The 20,331-nt window shown below is 54.3% G+C and overlaps 1 protein-coding gene across 1 annotated transcript in view; it reads left to right on the top strand.

The window, feature by feature from the left end:
* The first annotated feature begins 9,868 nt into the window (after window positions 1–9,868).
* The window catches only part of LOC124505923 (guanylate cyclase D-like), a 105,801-nt gene continuing 95,338 nt past the window's right edge, over window positions 9,869–20,331 (top strand). The window contains exons 1-2 of the mRNA XM_047071976.1: window positions 9,869–9,887; window positions 11,224–11,856. Of these exons, the coding sequence (XP_046927932.1) occupies window positions 9,869–9,887; window positions 11,224–11,856 (652 nt within the window). The remainder of the gene's footprint in view (window positions 9,888–11,223; window positions 11,857–20,331) is intronic.

Genomic DNA, 20,331 nt, shown 5'->3' on the forward strand with positions numbered 1-20,331 from the left:
CATCACGGCCTGGCCCCACTTAACCTTCACAATTACAGACACCGCAAGGCAGCTACTTCACGAAGACGGAACCGAGATGCAAAGGTTCAGAAAGCTATGCATGGCCACACTTAAGGGGGATGGAACTAGATGGAGTACAGGGGAGGCATGACTCACTGCCGTGCTTTGGCAGTGGCTGGAACCACGTCTGAGACCCATACTCCATCCGCTCAGACGGAGGTCTTGCCCTGTAAGGGGGGCCTGCATTGACTACCCACCTTACCCCTCTTGTGGGTAACAATAGCTGAGTCCACAGTCCTAAGCCCTCTCCCTGGCCTGTCCTCCAGAAGCAGCATACTTCCTTCCAATTGGGGACCCTGTGTCTAGACTTCCAGGTGGGCTCTGGGGACACTTGTCCCAAGCCCCCCCCCCCCCACCCTGTCCCTCCCTACCCAAAGCTGATATAGCTGTTATGCCTCTTTGGCCCTTTCTTTAACCCAGGGCAGGCAGCTGGGCTGACTCCCTCATATGGAAGAAGGACTAGAGGCTCAGAGAGGACCTGGGTTTTATCCCAAACTAGTAAAAAGCAGGGCAGGACGAGAACCCACGCCTGCTCAGCCCCAATCCCTCTATTTTCATCTGCTGCCTCAAGCAGGGCTGGTCAGGTGGCCAGTGGAGACAGGCCCACGAGGCGCTCTTCCCACTGCCACTTGCCATGACGCAAGCCACTACCCTCCCCTGGCCTCGGTTTCCCTCCCTGTACGATTCTAACAGCAGCTGCCAGCGACGCCAGACCTGCATGTGTGTTGTCACCTTCATTCCTCACACCCACGCACATCTGTGTGACCCAGAGCCTGAGCTCACACCCACCGTAGCTCCATGGACAGAGGTGCTGGGGGAGGGGCTCACAGGGGGATGAGAGAGAGGGTTGAGTAATGAAGGCCTCTAACCGGACAGTCTGTGGTTCCCCCCCCCCTCCTGCCACACAGTGACCACTCCACCTGGGAGACAGAAGGCACCCTGCCTCACCCCAGCAGGTCTCTTCACCTGGCGTGGCCCTGCTCTGCCCCCCTGTCCAGTCTCCCCTTCCCCACCTGCCCCTACTGGCCTTCAGGGAGGGGGTAGAGGGGAGGGAGAAGCAGGATAGCATTACTAGCCCTACATGAAACTTTAAAGGGGCCGCCATTTGATCCACACTCTGGCTCTGCACAGGGACAGCGAGAAGTGGGGCTCTTCTCTCCGCCCCCCTCTGTGGGCCTCTCCTCTCCCACCCCTTTCTTTTGTAGAGGCCAATTTGAGGATTAAACCCGGCCCAGGTGCATCCTGGACTTTGTCCCAACTGAGGCAGGACAGAGTGTTCCAGTTGTCTGGAACCAAAAGGAAAATATTGAGTTGCTCCAGGCCCCCTTTGTTCTGTTGGGTGAGCTTCTCACCACAGGGGTTCATTACCACTCAGAGCCCCACCTTCCCTGCCAAGCCTATTTGTCCATACCCACCCTTCCTGGGGTTTAAACAAACATCACACACACACACACACACACACACACAATGGCCCTGAGATTGTGCTTTGGTTCCCCAAGGTGATTATACAATGTGCCTATTAAATGCCAGATGGCCCCTCGTGAGCTCCTGCTTATGTAACCGGCAGCCCAGACACAGCCCAAACCTTCCCTCCAGATCAGGGGCCTCTTACTGCCCTCCCCGGGCCTTAGCCTCTCCTCTGTACCACAGGCAATAATCCCTGCCCTGCCCTCCTCAGGTCAGGTGATTCAACTCCCACCAAAGTGCAATGCAAACTGTGAAGAGCTGTGCACGAATGCAAGGTGGTCATTCCTGGGCCGCTGGAGACACAACAGCAGACGTAAAGGGAGCAGGAGCACAGATCGAGACCCACCTGGATGACTGTGCTCACCAGTGCTCCCAGGGCAGCCCAGACAAGGTCCGCGCTCAGCCCCGCACAGGGGCCACTGCTCCGGGCCTCACACTGGCAGTGGAAAGTGCTGACGGGGACAGTCGGAGCCTGTCCCCATTATGGGCTAGTGCCGGACTCACATTCTCTCCCACATCTGCGGTCACTCCAGGAGGTCAGCATCTTGTGTCCATTTTAGAGTAAACCGAGGACGCGAAAGGGAAGGTGACAGAGCCTGGAACTGAATCCAGGCCTCGGTGACCTTATAACTGGTTTGGTTCAAGTGGAACACGCACTTCTGTATTAGCTGAGAAAAGAAGAGCTAAGTGGCGAGAGTTGTAAGGCCACCTCTGGCTGCCACTCAGTGGTTCTGGGGCTTTCATGAGGTCACAGGAGAGCCCAGAGGCCTCTCAGAGGTCTCCTAGGAGGTTGAAAGAAGGGAGAAACCCCTGAGATGCCTTACAACGTGGACCCAGAAGGGGGCAAAGGCAGAGGTGTGTGGGTTGGTGGTCTTTGAGGGTCAGTGCCCTTGTCCTGCTCTGAGGAGATGTCCCTCTGGGAGGGATGCCTTATGTATGCATGTCTCGGAGATGCTAGGGTCTGCCACTATTGCTCTAAGCCCTTAGCAAAAGGCTCAGGGGCCAAGGGGAAGGCAGAACTTTCTCAGAAGGAGACCGAGGGTAGATAAGGAAAATTCCTGCCAGGGGCACAGCTCTCTAGAGTTTACAAAAGGCCTTGCTCGTTTGATGCCATGAGGGCGGCAGAGCAGGGCATGAAATCTGGCACTTTAGTGATGAGGCGGCTGTGACCCAGTGTGCAGTGACTTGTCCACGGATTCCCCGTGAGGAGGTGGCGTTCAGGCTCTGGTCTGCTCATTCCAGGCCTAGGGCTTCCCAGCCCGCTCAGGATGGCTGCTGAGACTCAGGAAGTCCCCTGGGGATCTTACAAAGTCATAAAAGTCATGTTCAGAAAAGCCTGCGGCTTCACAGAGGGGGCTGATGCCATAATGCTAGGTATCGTAAGGATAAATTGCATGTCTAGGAAAATTATAACTATGCATTAAAAACAACAACCACCACCCAGATCCTAATTTTGGAAAGTCTAGAAGAAAATCTATCCATACAACAGTAGTTTCTCTTTAGATGGTAGAACCGTTGAGTGATTTAAGCATGGCTTAATCTCTTTTTCTACCCCTATTTCCTCTCTTATGGTAAAAAAATGCATGCAACACACTGGCAAACATACTAACAAAGCCTCCTGAAAGAGCGCCCCGTGGCCATCTCTGCTTTCTCTGATCTTGTGTAGCTACTATCTCTGAGCCTCAGTCTCCTCATCTGTAAAATGGAGATATTAATAGCCACCTCCCGGGACTATCATGGGGACGAAATGAAACGATGGCAGGGCGGCACCTGGCAGCCTTCCTAGCACATGGGGAGAATGCAGTGTGGGCTCCCCCGCCTTCCTCCACAGACAGGGAGCAGGTGAGTGGGCACCAGCGGAGGGCGGGGGCTGCCCCATCTCTCTTCTTCCTTGCTTCGGCACACACGTATCAGACGTGTCCAAGCTCTTATCGGCACCCTCTGGAAGAGCGATTCTTTCCTGGGAGGCCTGAGTTTCTCAACAGCGCTGCTGGCTCTGGGAAGGGATGAGTAATGGGAGTTCCCCTTGACAAAAACCACCAGCCTCAGCGTCGTGGGCAGAGAAGGCCTTCACAGCCAGAAACCTTGGACACTAATTTGCAGGGTGAACCAGGCAAGTCATTTTACATCTTTGGACCAGTTCCTTAGACTATGAGTCTGGGATGGAAATGATGGTCCTTATCAGCCTCAGAGGGGACTGTGAAGGTGAAGTCGAACGTTCCTATAGAGAAATGGGGCCCCCGGGGGTGGAGGCCACATAATGGAAAGGTGGTGCCTTTTGATCTTACCTATAGCCCTATCCACTGCAGAGGTCACGAATCAATCACAGCACTGCTTCCTGGGGCCCTGCACAGGGCCTCCGAGCTATTCCTGACACGGTGCTCTAGGAGGCCTCTACCCACTGATCAGAGTTGGGGCTGAAGACAAAAACTGGCATTCTGAAGGAGCTGCAACACTGGGAAGCAGTCACATGCCAAACTGGGCAACTCTGGGAAGCGACTCCCTCTCCCTGAGCCCGTTTTCTCACCGAAAATGGAGACAGCAAGCCCTTCCTCGAGGGGTTGCTGTGAGGATCAGAGACCACAGGGCCAGGACTTGACAGATGAACAGTGGATGCCTCTCCTAGGTTACACGGTAGAAGGGGCCCCCAGAGAGGGCCGCTGAGGCCCCTCCCCATCCCTCTCACCACTCTCTGGGGCTGAAGGGGAGGACAACTGTGCATGGTGACAAGACAGACCCTGGAGGACAGTCAGGGGCGCCCGCCTTAGTCCCTGCTCTGCCTGGCCTGTTCCCTCTGCGGACAGGTCCCGTCTCCTCTCTGGGCCTCAGCTTCTCTAGCTTCACAGTAAGAGGCTGAGTCTAGACAGTGCAGCTCTAGCATTTCAGGAGTCCAGAACTTATCAGGAGCATTTACTAAATCTCTACGAAGTGCAGGGTGTGCTGTGCAAGGCCATGTGAGGTATATGTTGGGTGGGGGTTGGGGGTACCAGGGCCCCTGTCCTCATGAGGCTTACAGACCAGCCGTGGGGACGGGAGACCAACTCAGAACAAGATCACTAACGCTTGTCTTGGACCCAGAAGACCAGGCCTCTAGTGCCAAGGTCTGCCACTCCCTGTGTGACCCTCATGGTTTTCATTATTTCTTTGAGCCTTGGTTTTCTCATCTGTGTAACAGTATGAACTCTGTCTCCCTCTTGGGACCTGTGATCTACCCTGGGGAGAAAGGGAGAGGCAGACAGGGGGCCACCATTGAAGCTGAGGGAGGAAAGGGATCTTTGGCCCAAGATGTATCACTTCTTTTCCAAACCCCGACCTGCGGATCAAAGACACTGGTCAGCCAGCTTACAGAACACGAGGGGTTAGAAACTACCCACTCTGGGGGCACCTGGGTGGCTCAGTCGGTTGAGCGGTTGAGCCGGCTCAGGTCATGATCTCCTGGCTTGTGAGTTTGAACCCCGCGTCGGGCTCTGTGCCGACGGCTCAGAGCCTGGAGCCTGCTCCTTGGTCTGGGTCTCCCTCTCTCTCTGCCCCTCCCCCGCTCATGCTGCCTCTCTCTGTCTCTGAAAAATAAATAAACATTAAAAAATTAAAAAAAAAAAAAAAGAAACTCCCCACTCTGGGTTCAGGGGACACAGCATAAGGTCCTCCGGGCAGGGGCCAGGAGTTACTCCTTGGTGCGCCCACTGTGACACTAGGAAAGTCTGCTGATGGCCCTGTGAGGTCAAAAGACTAAGCAGTGTGGCTATTTACTAACAGACGCCAGGTAGGTCTCCCTGGTAGGAGACCCTCCAGAACAGCTTTGCCCACATCACTCCCCTTCCCAAAAACCTCCCAACTTCTACTTGTACCCGCAGAAATCCAGTTCTCCCTGGCACAGGGCATCTGTCAGCTGTCCCCACCGTCCTCCCTCCCCTAGCTGAGCCCCCATCTTGATCCGAACCCACGGTGGTGACCTCTGGACAACTCCCGGCCCTGTCACGCTTCCTCAAATTCAGAGAACTCAGGGCTGGGGAACTGGAGGGTCCCCCACGATAACGCACGGGTAACGGAGGCCCAGAGTGGGCAGTGACAACAAGGAAATGGCAGAGCAGGACCTGGGTCTCGATGCCTCACCGTTGCCAGCTGCACCCGCACCCACACCCACCTGGCCTGCCCTGGCCCCGCCAGTGGAACAAAGCCTGTTCTGTCCGCTGGGGCCCCCGGGCCACCTCTCCCTCCCCGGGCCTCTCACATCGTCCATCCGGCTGCACACTGACTACGTTCTCTACCGTTCTTCACCTGCCCATCTCCCGACTGGAAGTGCGGCCAGCTTGGGACCCTGACTCTGACATCGTCACCTGTTTATCCCTTCCCCCCAGACCTCCACCGGGGTCAGAGCCAGGCCTGGCAGGCATGGCAAATACTGTCGGGTGAGTGGACGGCCCAGCAATTCAGGATCAACTGCGGGATTCAGACCCAGGTGAAAGTCCAGCCCTGTACCTACTCGCCTGGTTGAGTCTCCGTGTCCCCAATAGGGAGAACAACACAGGGTTGGTAAAAGCATTAAGGGACGGCGTGTGAAACATTTGGCTCAATGTCTGCCTCATGCTAAGTGCCCCAGTGCACGGTAGACGGTGATGGTGATGATTTACTGAGATTCCAGAAGGCAATGTCCATGTTATTCTCCTTTACGTTCCCCCCTACCCAAGTCCCCAGTGCAGCGCCAGGCACCTGGCACGTCTGTGACCGGTTGTACGAATGTTCTTGGGTCAGTGCGCTGGTATCGGCTGGCCAGGCCCCAAACCCTCTTCTCCTCCTCCCCTGAGACCTGTCTAGAGCTAGGGGTTCTAGCTTGGGCCGTCCTGGCCCCACGTGCCTGCCCCTGGTGCTGCACCACAGCTTTTCTGGCCCCAAGATTTGCCAGCTCCTCACCACACCTGCAAGAGGGAGCTCCTGGCACAGGGATGAGGTGGGGAGGAGGCTGAACCTTGGGTTGGACCAGGGCCCCAGCACCCACCTGAGGCAGACTTTTGCCTCCACCAGCTGCTCAATGTTGAGCTGCCTCCCACCGGGCTCCCTTTGCCATGAGCTCACTTGAGATGATGCCAACGAAATCCCCAGGTGGAAATTCCATTAGCATCCTGCCCACCCCTCCCCCACCCCCGCCACTTCGTCAGCTCTGGAAACGCAAGGCAAAAAGAATTTCAGGGCCAAACTCCCAGAGCCTTGAGGGCTGGCTCTCCCGACACGATCGCTAATGCCGCACATCTGTACAAACACGTCAGCTCACCACACACTTCTACGTCACCGTCTCACTTCTGCCTCATCACCGTCCTTGGCCGCAGGTAGGGATTACTGTCCCTATTTTGCAGACAAAGAGATGACACTGTTCCGCTGGGTAGTAGAAGAACCAGGTCTCGAATCCAGATGTCTGAGCTCCAAACCCTTCCTTAGGCCACAGTGACTCTACTTCCAAATGGGCCCGTGTGGGTGATGGCTAGAGCCGATCGTGCTGGACTCTAATTATGTTTACCTGTCTGTCTTCCTGGGAGTAGGGATGGGATCAGGTTGATTTTTATGTCCTTGGAGTTAAGGAAGCACTGGAGCTGGCACAGAGCCGGTATTATATGAAGATATACCAGGCACGTAGAATACTATTATTTCCCCAAACGGTACCTCTCAACCTTTCCAATGCCTCAACTATTAGCTGTTCAGGCACTCTGTAAGATCAGCAGGTTAGACAGCGCTGGGTCTATCCTGCAGTTGCATAGAGACCCAGAGACGTTTGGTGATCTGTCCAGAGTCACACAGCCCGTGAAGACAGGGGCTGGACTCAGGATCCAGGAACTCTGACACCCAGTGCCTGGCCTCCTCGGTGAGATTATCCCTGGTGAAGGTAGGCCCTGGAGGCCCAGCAACCTTGCCTAAGGAGGATGATCTACAGAGAGATGGGCCAGGCTCCCCATACTATTTTCGCCAGGCAGCGTATCTTCTTCCTGAAGCTTGCCAAGTTCTCTTCGGTGTAACGCAGAATGTGGGGACACACGAGGAGGCAGTATGGGGCAGAGGAATGGGTTTTGCAGCCAGGTAGACCGGGCTCCAACCCCAGAGGGCCTCTCCTGCTAGGAGGCTTGCACGTGCCCTCACCTGAGTCTGAGCTTTCATCTGTAACATGCTTGAGAATTCTAGTATTGCTCCCAGCAGGTCACTGGGATGATTACACAAGGTAAAATGAAAACTCAGCCTCGGGCCTGGCACGCTTTGGTGCTCACTGTGTGTGGGTTCCTGCCCCCAGTGACACCTTGCAGGGGCCAGGAAAGAAAAAGGAGCTTCGACACCAGCTGATCTGAAAGCGAGGCAGTGGCAGGGTTTACAGAAGAATCCAAAATGCATCCTCAAGCCTTGGATTCTCTTCTAGTGCACCATCCAGGGCCCTACCAGGGCCACTAGTGCTGAGCAGGATCTATCTGGGAATTGGGAAGGGGGTTTGGAAAGGTGGCAGGAGACAAAGCAGGCTGAAACAGTTGTGGCGCACATGTGGCGGAATGAGGACAGAAGGAGAATCAGCGGCTATGCCTGGGTAGGTGGGTCACTATCTTCCCCTCTCTCATCCCCCCAAGCCAGGCAGTTACCTCCCCTTGCCCAGGTCGGGCTCAGCAGGCCTCATGACTTGGACTGCTACAGCAGCCTTGTTCCTGGCCCCCTGCCTCCAACTGTCAGCCCTGCTGGGCGTCGGAGTACAGTCCCAACAGAAGAATCGGCCCTCACCACCCCTCCCACTTAAAACCCCTCCCACTTATGGGGCGCCTAGGTGGCTCAGTGGGTTAAGCGTCCGACTTCAGCTCAGGTCACGATCTCGCGGTCCCTGAGTTCGAGCCCCGCGTCGGGCTCTGGGCTGATGGCTCAGAGCCTGGAGCCTGCTTCGGATTCTGTGTCTCCCTCTCTCTCTGCCCCTCCCCCGTTCATGCTCTGTCTCTCTGTCTCAAAAATAAATAAAATGTTAAAAAAAAAATTAAAAAAAAAAATAAAACCTCTCCCACTTAAAACCCCTCCCACAAAGAGAGCTTGCCACGCTAGAAGCCTATCTTGCTTCTAGGGCCCCACACCTTTGCACAGGTTGTCCTCTGTGATGAAGATGACAGAGATGTCCTTCTTTTCTTTGTCTACCACGCAAATGCACACATTCAAGTCAAAAGCCACCTTCTCTGTGAGGCCTAATCTGCCCCTCATCCAACAAAAGGTCGCGGTCCTCCTAAGCTCCTATGGCCCCTGGGCAGCTCCTGTCAAAGTATGACACACTTTGTGGTCTGTGGCCATCTTCGTATCTGTGTCCAGCTCGTCTCCCGTGTGCGGCCTGGCCAGGTGAAAGGGGATAGAGCAGACGAGAGAGAGCTTCCTCCTGCTTGGTGAGGGCAACAATTGGCTCAAGCTTCCAGGAGACTGAGGGCCCCGCCAAGTGGTGAAATCAGGTTTAGGACCACAGTGGATGCTGTCTCTGCCTTCTGTTGTCAGTGCAATCCAACAATGTAAGGCAGACTACAAACCTCGTGTCATTTTGTTAGCACACGTAATTCATTACGCCACTTGACACAACAGATCAGTGAGACGGGAATTACTACCATTCACATTTGAAGGATGAGGAGACTAAGAACCAGAGGTAAAGTCACCTGCCCGAGGCCACAGGGCTAGGAAGCAATGGAGTGGGGGTAAAATCTAGGTTCTTGACTAACTCTGCCTGCAGACTGGTCTCCCAGTCTCCAACACCACCCACAAACCAGAGGAAGTTTCCTTAGAATTACCAATCCCACTCTATTATGCCTGCTTAAACCCTCCGGCAGCTCTCTACCGCCTACAGGTTCAAATTCCAGCTCCTAAGCCTGGCATTCAAGGCCCTCATCTTTGGCCCCTGCCTTCCCTTCCTGCTGAAGTCCAATTCCCACCCCCCAAACACACACCTTGCATCTGATAGTCCACAATGCTGACCACCTCTGTCTGTGTTATCAGAAAACACAGAGCCATGCAGTGGTGTTCCTCAGTGGGAGACACTTCCTGCTTCCTGGACATATTCCCCGGCTTCCCCTGGCTGCCGAGTTCCAGCCTTCCCTTCCAGGGCTGCAGGGGCTCCAGGCCCCCCTCACTTCATCCCTCCCTAACTTCAAAGACACCTCTCCTCCCCCTCATTCAACACAGCAAATTAGTGCCTGGGAACTTCTCAAGTCAGAATGGAGGTGTGTGTTAAACATCAAAGTGTCCCCAGGTTCTGGGGTCTCAACCAGTCAGCAACAACAGCAAGGGAGGGGAGAAGTCAACACCTCCCTTTCCAGAAGGTAAACTGAAGCCCATTAGGGGAACGGATAGAGCCATGGTAGCCTCCTTCCTATGTGAGTGGCTCGTGGACCTCCTTCACATCTGCAGCATCTGGTAAAATTCTAGGTTAAAGACTGGTGCAGGGTAGGGGGTGAGGGGGGCAGGGGAGTGAAAGTGTAAGGGCTACTATCTTCCCACTCAGGATCAAAGGCCCAGCAGAGTCCCACCCCTGAGCCCTCCCTCACTATCAGACCTAGGCTCCGCAAGTCTGGACTTCTCTGAAGGGTAGAGCAGGCAGGGAGGAAGGATGGGAGAAGAGTTCCTGAGTCACCTCCTCGCCCCGGCCAAGTGTGGGCGGCAGGCTCTCAGGCGGGTTCCCGCGGCACAGGTAATCCCCACCGCAAGCTCCTCGCCCCCACTCACAACAGGGTGACTGTGACTCCGAGAGGCTGAGCAACTCGCCCAGAGCCGGACTGTGGGCCCGTGGCCGTCCCATCGGAAACCAGTAGGTGCCCGGTTCCTGCTCTCTGCAGGCCAGCTGAGGGTACTGGAGCCGGCGCCGCGGACGCGCCCGGATCCCAGGAGCCCAGAAGCCGTCGCCTCCTCACCTACAGGATCGGAGGGCTGGTCCCCCCACCAGCCCCCGGGGGCGGGACGCCAGCGGAGAGCGGATCTCAAAGCGGAGCCGGGGGCTGGGGCCGGCCTCTCCGCCGAGCAGACACGTCTCCCTCGGTCACATACACTCGCACCGAGAAGATCAGGGCGGGCAAACCCAGCTGCCGGCTCCTTTCCTGTCTCCAGCCCCCCGCCGGGGCCCAGGACTGGCCGCTTCCCTCTCTCGTCCGAGCTGGTTCGGCTGGGGCGTCCGGCACGCTCCTCCCAGCCCCGGGCCAGTCCGCTAGCGCGGCTGACCAATCCCCCCCCCCCATCCTATCCCCTCGCGGCACTAAGGACCCCAGGAGGTGAAGGAGGGGAGGGCTGCCAGCGCCCCTGCCCGGGCTGCAGGGGGAGGAGGACCAGGGCTGTTGCCCGAGGAACCAGGAGAAAAGTTTGAAGTCAAGTCTGGGGCCCCGGTGGACAGCAGGGGAGCGAGGAGCTGGGGCGGTGTCTGGATCTAGGCGCGCATACACTCCACGGACACCCAACCCAGACACGTCGACAGGCACAGACCACGTACGCGGACACACAACGATGCGCCCACCCACACCCAAACGCTAGCCCACAGAACGTGGACACAGGCACCAAACAGCCACGCAAAGCCACAAATACACAAAGGCGCAGGCAGATGCACGTCCCCGGATCCAAATCCACAAAGACCCACAAACGCGTGATGCACGTGTCCGCACAAAGACCCCAGAGGCGCCGGCCCCCGGTCAGAGCCTTTGTCTCCTGGAAGCCCTCTCCCCTTAGTTCGGGCTCCCTACCCCGGCCGAGGCCGGGGCGTCCGGCAGCGGCTGCCGACGCCCTGGGTCCACGAAAAGTTGAGGGGCCCTGGGCCCGCCCCCAGAGTCCAGCGCCGCCCGCCTGCTCGCCGGATGGGGCGGCGAGGTTGGGGTCGTGGGATCCGGACCTTCTCCCGCAGCGCAGACTCTCGCTCCACCCGGGACCCGCACCCACCTGGAAGCCTGCGCCGCAGCCGCCTCGGCGCGCTCACCCAGGCGGCCCGGCCGCGGGCCCTTCGGCCGGCGCTTTTCTCCGCGCGGCGCGGCCCGCCCCCCCGGCCCCCGCCCGCCGCTGGGAGCCCACTCCCCCCCACCCCCCCGCCCCGCGGCCCCGCCTGCCAGGCGCCCAGTGGCGGCTCGGGCCCGCAGCTTGGCGACCTAGGGAGTGTCGCCAAAGTGCCGGCTTTCCCGGCGCGCGCCCGCCCCGCCCCCCGCCCGCCTGCCGAGCCCGAGCCGAGCCCGGGTTCCACCCTAGGGAGCGTCTCAAAAGTGCGCACGCAGCTCCCGCCCACTCCAGTCGGCCTGGCTCCCAGCTTCCTGCAACCGGGATCCCTGCCCCCTCCCCCGGAGCGCCTGAGCAACCTCAGCAGATGGCCGCACGGTCGGGAACATCTGGAGGTCGCCAGAGAGAGAGAGAGAGAGAGAGAGAGAGAGAGAGAGAGAGAGAGTGTGTGTGTGTGTGTGTGTGTGTGTGTGTGTGTGTAAGACAGAGGGTGGGGGGGATGTTGGTAAGAAAGAGATTGGGTGGGTGAGGGTCCCCTCTTCTCGAGTTCAATCCCGTTTTGTTTTTTTTTAATGAGTGAAAAAGAGGTCCAGAGACTTTAGTGAGAAGTACATCAGGAATCTGAAACTGAAAGACTGGCTGAAAGACGAACCCACAGAGAGGAGACAGACAGGCTCAGGCAGAAAACCTGGGGAGAGAGAAGGAAAACAGCAGACTAATTTTTTCTGAAGGGGACCGTAGACTGCTGGTTGGATTTCTAAGAAGGGAAACTGTGTGTGTGAGTCGGCACCGGTTTATTCCTCCCTCTGCATTCCATCCTCTCTTCACCCCTTTTTATGGTTGTAAGGGCAGGAAGACATAAAACAACCCCAAACTTTTAAAGGTGGGGGTCGGGGGAGAAATCCCTATGTGGGGTTGGCACACAGGGTGAGTTTGAGTCTCCCAGTCTACACGCTTAGACAGGGATGAGGGACGTTGTTAGGCACCCCCCAGGTATCTGGCCCAGGGGTTGAGGGAGGTTTTGGTCTTGACCCTGGACCTCCCAGGAACTTTCTGTTGTGGAGAGGGCCCCTGGGTGCAGAGACTGGGCAATGTTCCCCCTGCAGTGGCCCAGACTCGCACTCCCAGTCTTTTTGATCCTTATTTATTACTTTTTTTTTTTAATTACAAAAAGTTGCTGGGGCTTGTGTGTATATGTGTGCCTGTCTGCCTGGGGAAGGAGGGAGGCACGCAGAGAGATGGGGAAGGAGGAGAGGAGGCCTCAGGGCAGCAAAATTGAATCTGCTGCAAGGAGAACAAAGTACTCTTGCAAGTCCTCCCAGCACCCAGTCACTGTGTGGTCCTGAAGGCGCCACTCACCTGGGCTGAGACCCCCCAGAGTCCCTGCTGGTTAGGGAGGTGAAGGGAGAAGGCTGGGAGCCCCATCTTATCAGTGCAGCACAGGAAGGGCTCACCCCTCTCCTCTGCCCATTGTCCTCCCGGAGTTAGAAACCCAGCTGCCAGAGGTGGAGCCCAGAGGGACCAACCAGCCCTTCGCATCAGTCTTTGAAATTGTACCATAGGCTCCTTTGCATCCAGTCACCTCCTCACAGTGGAGCTTATAATAAATGGGCCACTAAGATTCAACTCTGCATCCCCTAATCATTCTCTGTGCATCCCGGAGCCCTCAGGAGGAGTCAGACCCTTCCCACAGCCCCCTCCCTGCCTGGGGGAGGAGACCCCCAAAAAGCATTTGGTGAGGGCCCTGAGGGTGGACTGGGTTTAGGCTCCAACCCAAGCTAGCCAGCAGGTAGCCTAATCTTAGGCAAGTTACCTAAACTCTCTGAGGTTCTGTAAAAGAGGCTGTTGTGAGAAGTAAACAAGGTAACTTAGTAAAACTTCAGTCTGCTTCACAGGAAGCGCCATCCTGTATTGTTAAATTGCCATTATAGTTATACCTAGAAGTCTCCCATCAGGGATGGTGTAGAGTCTGGAAAGCCCAGCAGGCTTGGGAGGAGAGGGGACAGGGGCATGGTCACCTGACTTTCTGGCCCCCCTCCCCGTGGGGGAGGGGGCTTTCTTTTGGTGAATCCCCCTTTGCCCTGGCCTGGAGACTCACATTCCTTGATGTGGAGTTACGGAGTGAGGCTCCTGCTGAGCATTTGAGCAATGGAGATTAATAATCAACTCCCAGGGAATGCAGGGGGTGGGGGAAGGGGGATGCTAACTCCCATTGCCCTTTGTATGCAGGGTCTACCCGCTGGGCTGGAGCCTCCAGGCTCCCCCAAAGGGCTTTTCACTTAACAGACACGTGATGAACAGCTCTTCACATCTTGGTTGGTGGCTGGAGGCAGCTTCCCCACGTTCATCATTTCCCTGATCTTTCCTAACTGGGGCTTTGGAGAGGGAATGTCCAGCAGCCTTGTCTGCTGTCTATACTGCAGCAGAAATAGCATTCCTAAACTGCAAATCCACAAAACTGATCATGACATTTTGTCTGCTTAGAACCTTTCCAAGGCAAAAGCCAAACTCCTTGGCTCGGCATTCAAGGCCCATGAGATATGCCCCCACCTTACCCCCACCTCTTCAGTCTCCTTTCTGACCACTCCCTCTTACACATTTAAAGCTCTAGTCCTCTAGTTACATGGAACTGGGGGAGGGAAGCCCCTGTACATTTTTCAAGTCTCTGTTCAGATTCCCCTCCCCCAGAAGCCCTCTGCCAGGTAAAGTAGGTCCTTCATTATATTCTGTTGCCACTCCCTTTAGACATATGCACTCTCACTTCCGTTCTCTTCACCCTTCTGGGGTCATCCTGACCGTGATCACATACCAGGGACTGCGGCTAGATACTTTAAAGGTCATTGTATCATTCAATCCCTGTAACAACCACCCAGATTGATAGTGGTGGAGGGCCCGAGAAGGCAAGAGATCTGTCCGAGGTCACACAACCTGTTTTCTGCAGAAATGGAACCAACAGGGCTCTGGTGTTCCTTGTACTACCTTACAATCCACGCAAAAAGCAGAATGCGGTCTAGTAAGAGAGGCCTTGGAACTGAAGAGCCCCAGATTCTTATAGCAAACTGTTGCTATATTCGTGGCGACCTATGGACTTGGGGCTAGTCCCTTTCTTCCCCTGAGCCCCAGTTTCTTACCTGTAAAATGGGAATAAACAAGAAGCCCTACCTCACAGGGATGTAGGGAGGATCAAATGAATCAACACAAAGGCGAAAATGTTGTAGGGTGCTGTGTACCTGTAATTGACTAACTTGACCGGCCATACTATAACTGAGGGTGATTGGTTGAGGATTTCTTTTCTCTCAGAACTCTCCAGACTGGAGGTCAAAGGCACCAGTAGTCCCTTTGGTTGCCTTGCTCATATCCCATGTTTTGAGAAAGCTCTCTCTCTCATCATGGATATCAAGGCCTGACCAGAAAAAACCTCCAAATTCTATGCATTTCCATGAAACTCCCAGATCTCTAACTATTTTTCTTGCTGCATTTTCTTCTTTTCAGCTGTCGAAGCTGGCAGATGTAAAGTTAATAGAGCATCAGGACTATGCGAGGAAATAATAGAAAAGAGGAGCTGGAAGAAAAAGAATGCCTTTCCTAGCCCCCCCCTCCTCTGATTTCGTAGAGCTGAGTTGGCTTGTGGTATGCTCTGTTTTTTAAAAGCTTGTGTGGTGGGGCGCCTGGGGGGGGGCTCAGTTGGTTGGGCGTCCGACATCGGCTCAGGTCATGATCTCACAGTTTGTGGGCTCAAGCCCCGCGTCGGGCTCTGTGTTGACAGCTGGGAGCCTGGAGCCTGCTTCGGATTCTGTGTCTCCCTGTCTCTCTGATCCTCCCCCACTCATGCTGACTTTCTCTGTCTCTCAAAAAAAAAAAAAATTAAAAAAAATAAAAGCTTGTGTGGTGATTCTGATGTCCGTTCGGGGACTGGGGGTCATGGCAGAACTTCCTTAGAGTTTGCAGAGTCCTTCCACACACATTCTCATGTCTACACCTCTAAGCAAACTTCTTAGGTAGTCTCTCATCTCCATTTTACGGGTGTGGAAACGGAGACTCAGAAGTGACACGTCCAGGGGCACACAGAGTTTAAAACTGGCTCTGAAATGACTCCAGCCCTTCCTTTGCAGACTTCTGTGCACGGGCTTTGCTGGTGCCTCAGCAGTCACTGTGCGATGAACACCCTTCTCCTCCTGCTAAATCAAATGCTTCCCTAAATATTTCTCTCCCACTCTCCCACCTCCATGCTTTTTCCCCTGCCTGGAATGACTTTCTCGGCTCAGTCTGCCAGCTGCAGTCCTCGTGGTCTTCCAAGCCCTGCTGCCTCCTCCACAAAGACATTTTCATTCCCCACAGTTTCTCTTCCTTTGAGCCTGGAAGCACTTGGTTTGTGCTTCTTTTGGGGGGGGGGCTCTCCACCCTGCCCCCTGCTGCGACTTGATGCCCCGACCTCCCCCAGCTGTTGGGGATCCCTGCAGGTTCTGGCAGTGGCTCACTGCCTCCGTGTGTTTGTTCCTGCTGTCCCCCCCCTACGGAAGTGGCCCTTAGCCCACCCCATCTCTTACTCAGAATTCAGCTGAAGTATCACCTCCAGGGAACCTCTCCTGACTTTCCCAATCCTTCACTTTATCCCTGGGGGTTCTTCCTCTGTCCTTCCATGACAGTGAAGATACCTCTGTCATGAACAAGGTGGTTCATTCATTCACTTACTCACTACAGCAAGGTGCAAACTTGGGGGCCAAACTGCTGAGGTGTGAATCTCAGCTCCACAGTAGGCAAGTTCTTAAACTTTTCTCTGTGCCTTACATTTCTTCTTCTTTTCTAAGAGTTTATTTTTAAGTAATCTCTATGCCCAAGATGGGGCTCAAATCTACAACCCCAAGACCAAGAGTAGCATGCTTCAGGGGCACCTGGGTGGCTCTGTCGGTTAAGCTTCTGACTTGGGCTCAGGTCACGATCTCGAGGTTCATGAGTTCGAGCTCCGCATCGGGCTCTGTGCTGACAGCTTGGAGCCTGGAGCCTGCTTTGGATTCCGTGTCTCACTCTCTCTCTCTCTCTCTGTCCCTCCACCACTGACGCCCTGTCTCTATCTCTCTCAAGAATAAATAAACATAAAAAAAAAAAGAGTAGCATGCTTCAGGGGCATCTGAGTGCTCAGTCAGTTAAGCAGTGGACTCTTGATTTCAGCTCAGGTCAGGTCATGATCTTGTGGTTCATGGGATCGAGCCCAACATCAGGATCTATGCTGACAGTGTGCAGGGTCTGCTTCTGATTCTCTCTCTCCCTCTTTCTCTCTGCCTCTCCTGCTCTCACGTTTGCTCTCTCTCAAAATAAATAAACTTAAAAAAAAAAAGTAGCATGCTTCACTGAATAGGCCAGCCAGGAGCCCCTGCCTTACATTTCTGATCTGTAAAGTGAGAAAAATAGTCCCTACCTCAAAGGTTATTGTAAGAATTAAAATGAATCCATGCAGAATGTGTAGAACAGTGTCTGGAATATAGTGAGCACTTGCTGAATGTTGGCTACTACTATTATGATTTGTTTATTCGTTCTACAGCATAGGACAAGCGTTTGTAAAAATCGACAGGGAAACTGAAGCAGGAGCCTGATTGGATGGCCCCGGAGAACACAGTGTGGGGTGTGGAAAGTTCGGTAGGCACGATATTTGTTTTCCAGATGCAGAGAAAAAAATGGAAGGAAGGTGGCTTTGGCCTAGGGAGTGGGGAGGGAGACACAGTAGAGAGGGAGGCTCCCTCTGTTGGCCCCCTGGATCTCTGGTTGGCCCTCTCAGCAGGAGACCCTGGCTTGCAAAGAGGCCCAAGATTGTATCCTACCACTACCCTCAGCAGGCAAAGAGCCCCTGTGTGGAGGTCAAGATATGGGATTCCAGTCCTGGCTTTGTCACCAACTGACCTGGGCAAGAGCAGCTTATTAATAACAATATATTTGCAGGGCCATTACCAGCTGACAAAGTCTGTCCGGCCGGTGTCTCCTTGGCCCCTCACTACAGCGCCCTCTATAGGGAAGATGTCTCATTTACACCATCGTGCAGAAGACTTCCTGACTAGGTCCAGTCCTTGAGGGCCAGTGAACTCGGGGGACCTTTGTTATCAGGCTTGGGTTACATGATTACATTATTGCGTGCAAAGGGCTGTGTGCTCAATTTATTACCTTCTGTCCCAGGACAAACAGACTACAGAATGCTACCGCCACACAAGCTGACTGTCAGAGAACATTGGAATCATTCCTATCCATAAGCAAACCTGTTCTATCAAGAGGTTTTCAGACTTAAAAAAATTTTTTTTCTAATGTTTATTTATTTTTGAGACAGAGACAGATCATGAGCGGGGGAGGGGCAGAGAGAGAGGGAGACACAGAATACAAAGCAGGTTTCAGGCTCTGAGCTGTCAGCACAGAGCCCGACGTGGGGCTGGAACTCACAGACCGCGAGATCGTGACCTGAGCCGAAGTCAGATGCTCAACCAACTGAGCCACTCAGGCACCCCTCAGACTTTTTTTTAAATGACAGCCTGTAGTAAGAAATGCATAGTATCACACAACCAGGGACACGGGTACAGAAACAAAAGTTTGACAGAACAATACTTACCCTTACCACAGGTAGTATGCTCTGATGTTTTCTTTTCTATTCTATTCTATTCTATTCTATTCTATTCTATTCTATTCTATTCTATTCTAAATTTTTTTTTATTTGACGTTTATTTATTTTTGAGGCATAGAGAGACAGAGCATGAACGGGGGAGGGTCAGAGAGAGAGGGAGACACAGAATCTGAAACAGGCTCCAGGCTCCGAGCTCCGAGCTGTCAGCACAGAGCCCGATGCGGGGCTCGAACTCACGGAGTGTGAGATCATGACCTGAGCCCAAGTCGGTCGCCCAACCGACTGAGCCACCCAGGCGCCTCTATTCTATTCTATTCTATTCTATTCTATTCTATTCTATTCTATTCTATTCGCTATAACAAAGGTGGACATAACCCTGTAAATTGATTTCTCACCCCACCAAGTTAAAATGGGAAGTTTGAGAACCTCTGTTTTAGTATCTCTGGTGTTTAAGTCAAACCAGCCAAGAAAACCAGAGAATGCCTCCCACAGCCATCTCTCTGACTGATGCATTCACTTAGAAATATTTGCTGAGCATTTACGGAAGATCCCAGCTTGCATCAGTTACGCTTCTTAAATGACAGTCTAGATTCATTGTTTCCACTTTCTCACTCCCATTCATCCCTGTTAGAAAACCACAAACTGGTCCTTGCCACTGCTAAGCTGCTGACAGTGGCTCACCGACTCTCACCATGTGACATTTGTCATAGCGGACTCTGTCTTTCTCCTTGGCTTCCCCCCTCACGTTGTCTCCTACCACAGCTGCTCCTTCTTGCTCTCCTCTGCTGGCTCCCCCTTGGTTCCCAGCCCTATGGCTCCCCAGGCTCTGCTCTGCATCCCCTATGCCTCTCACTCTGCAGGGTTTCCTGGGTGGCTCACCCCTTCCCTGCCCCATGCCTTCAGTTGCTACTGCCCGATGCTGAAGAATGTTCTGTCTCTGGTGGCGCTGCTCATGTCAGCCTCTGTCAGACCTCTCCGGCCAATCTGCCTGCTCACCCTCTTCACTAGCGAGTCCTATAGGCCTTACACTTCGTTTACTTCATTCAGAGCTTTGCTCCCACCCAAACCTGCCCCTCCTGAATCCTCATCTTACGGAAAGGTGCCCACCCAGCTGTATAAACCTGGAGCCTGGTACCCATCCCGGACTCCCTCCTCTTCCTTGTCCCCGGGGGTCGGGGCATCCCTAAGCTTCTCAATTCTGTCTGTCCCCTTCTCTCTGTTCACATCACCTGAGCCTAGCCAGTGTTCCAGTGAGAGAGGTGACAGCATTTCTTGCCTAGACCATGGAAATCACCTCCTTGAGGTGCCTGCATATCATCACCTTCAGACCAAGCTCTTTGGAACAGTGAGAGGGTTTCTTTTCAGATGCAATACTGATCTTGCCTCTACTTGGTTTGAAATCTACCCTGATGCTTTTAGGATGAAGCTTACCATGTTTACCATGACATAAAGAAGCCTGCGTTATCTGGCCCCAGCCTCTCTCTCTCCTGCCTCACCTTTCACCTGTACCTCTGAGTTCTGGATATGTGCAACCGTCTTCAGTTCCTTGGGTGAGGTCCCCCACCCCCACCCCCCGCCAGCCTTTGCCCCTGCTGTTCTCTCTCACTGGAACACTGGCTAAAGCCCACTGCTTCCTCCAGTTACAGCTTAGCTGACTGTTGTTCAGGAGGCTGTCTCTGGCCCACTATGTGTGGGTCCTGAGTTCGGCCCGGTGCTTTTGCAGCATCCTCGGCCTCTTCTGTCATGGCTTTTAACACACTTCGTCATAATGAGAGGGAGAGAGAGAATCCCAAGCAGGCTCTGTGCTGTCAGCATGGAGCCTGACGTGGGGCTCGAACCCGTGAACTGTGAGGTCACGATCTGAGCCAAAACCAAGAGTCAGCCAAGATGCTTAGCCCACTGAGCTACCCAGGCACCCCGAAAGAATGGGCGTTTAGACTTAATGAGTGTTGGAAGCAAAACAGAAACACCACGATTGTTCGGAAGGAACAGTAGCCGGATGTTTGGAACACAGGCTGCTAACGATCAGAGTCACAGGACGTTGGAATCATAGAGATGTAACGATTGGATGCACAGAAGGTAGATGCATGGGACCAGAGAATATTTCAGTCCTACCATGTGCCAGCTGTAATCTCAAGCAAGTTGATGAAGCCCTTGCTCTGACTTTCCATTTAATTTTTTATAAAGTGCTGATAAGAGGCCCTGCCTGCACAGTCTAGGGGTGCGAGCAGTGGGACCATGGAGTCCAACTG

This window comes from Lynx rufus, unplaced genomic scaffold (genome assembly GCF_022079265.1).
Source record: "Lynx rufus isolate CCGP_SWC_20201006 ecotype Redwood Valley unplaced genomic scaffold, mLynRuf1.p SCAF_9, whole genome shotgun sequence".
Classification (NCBI taxonomy): domain Eukaryota; kingdom Metazoa; phylum Chordata; class Mammalia; order Carnivora; family Felidae; genus Lynx; species Lynx rufus.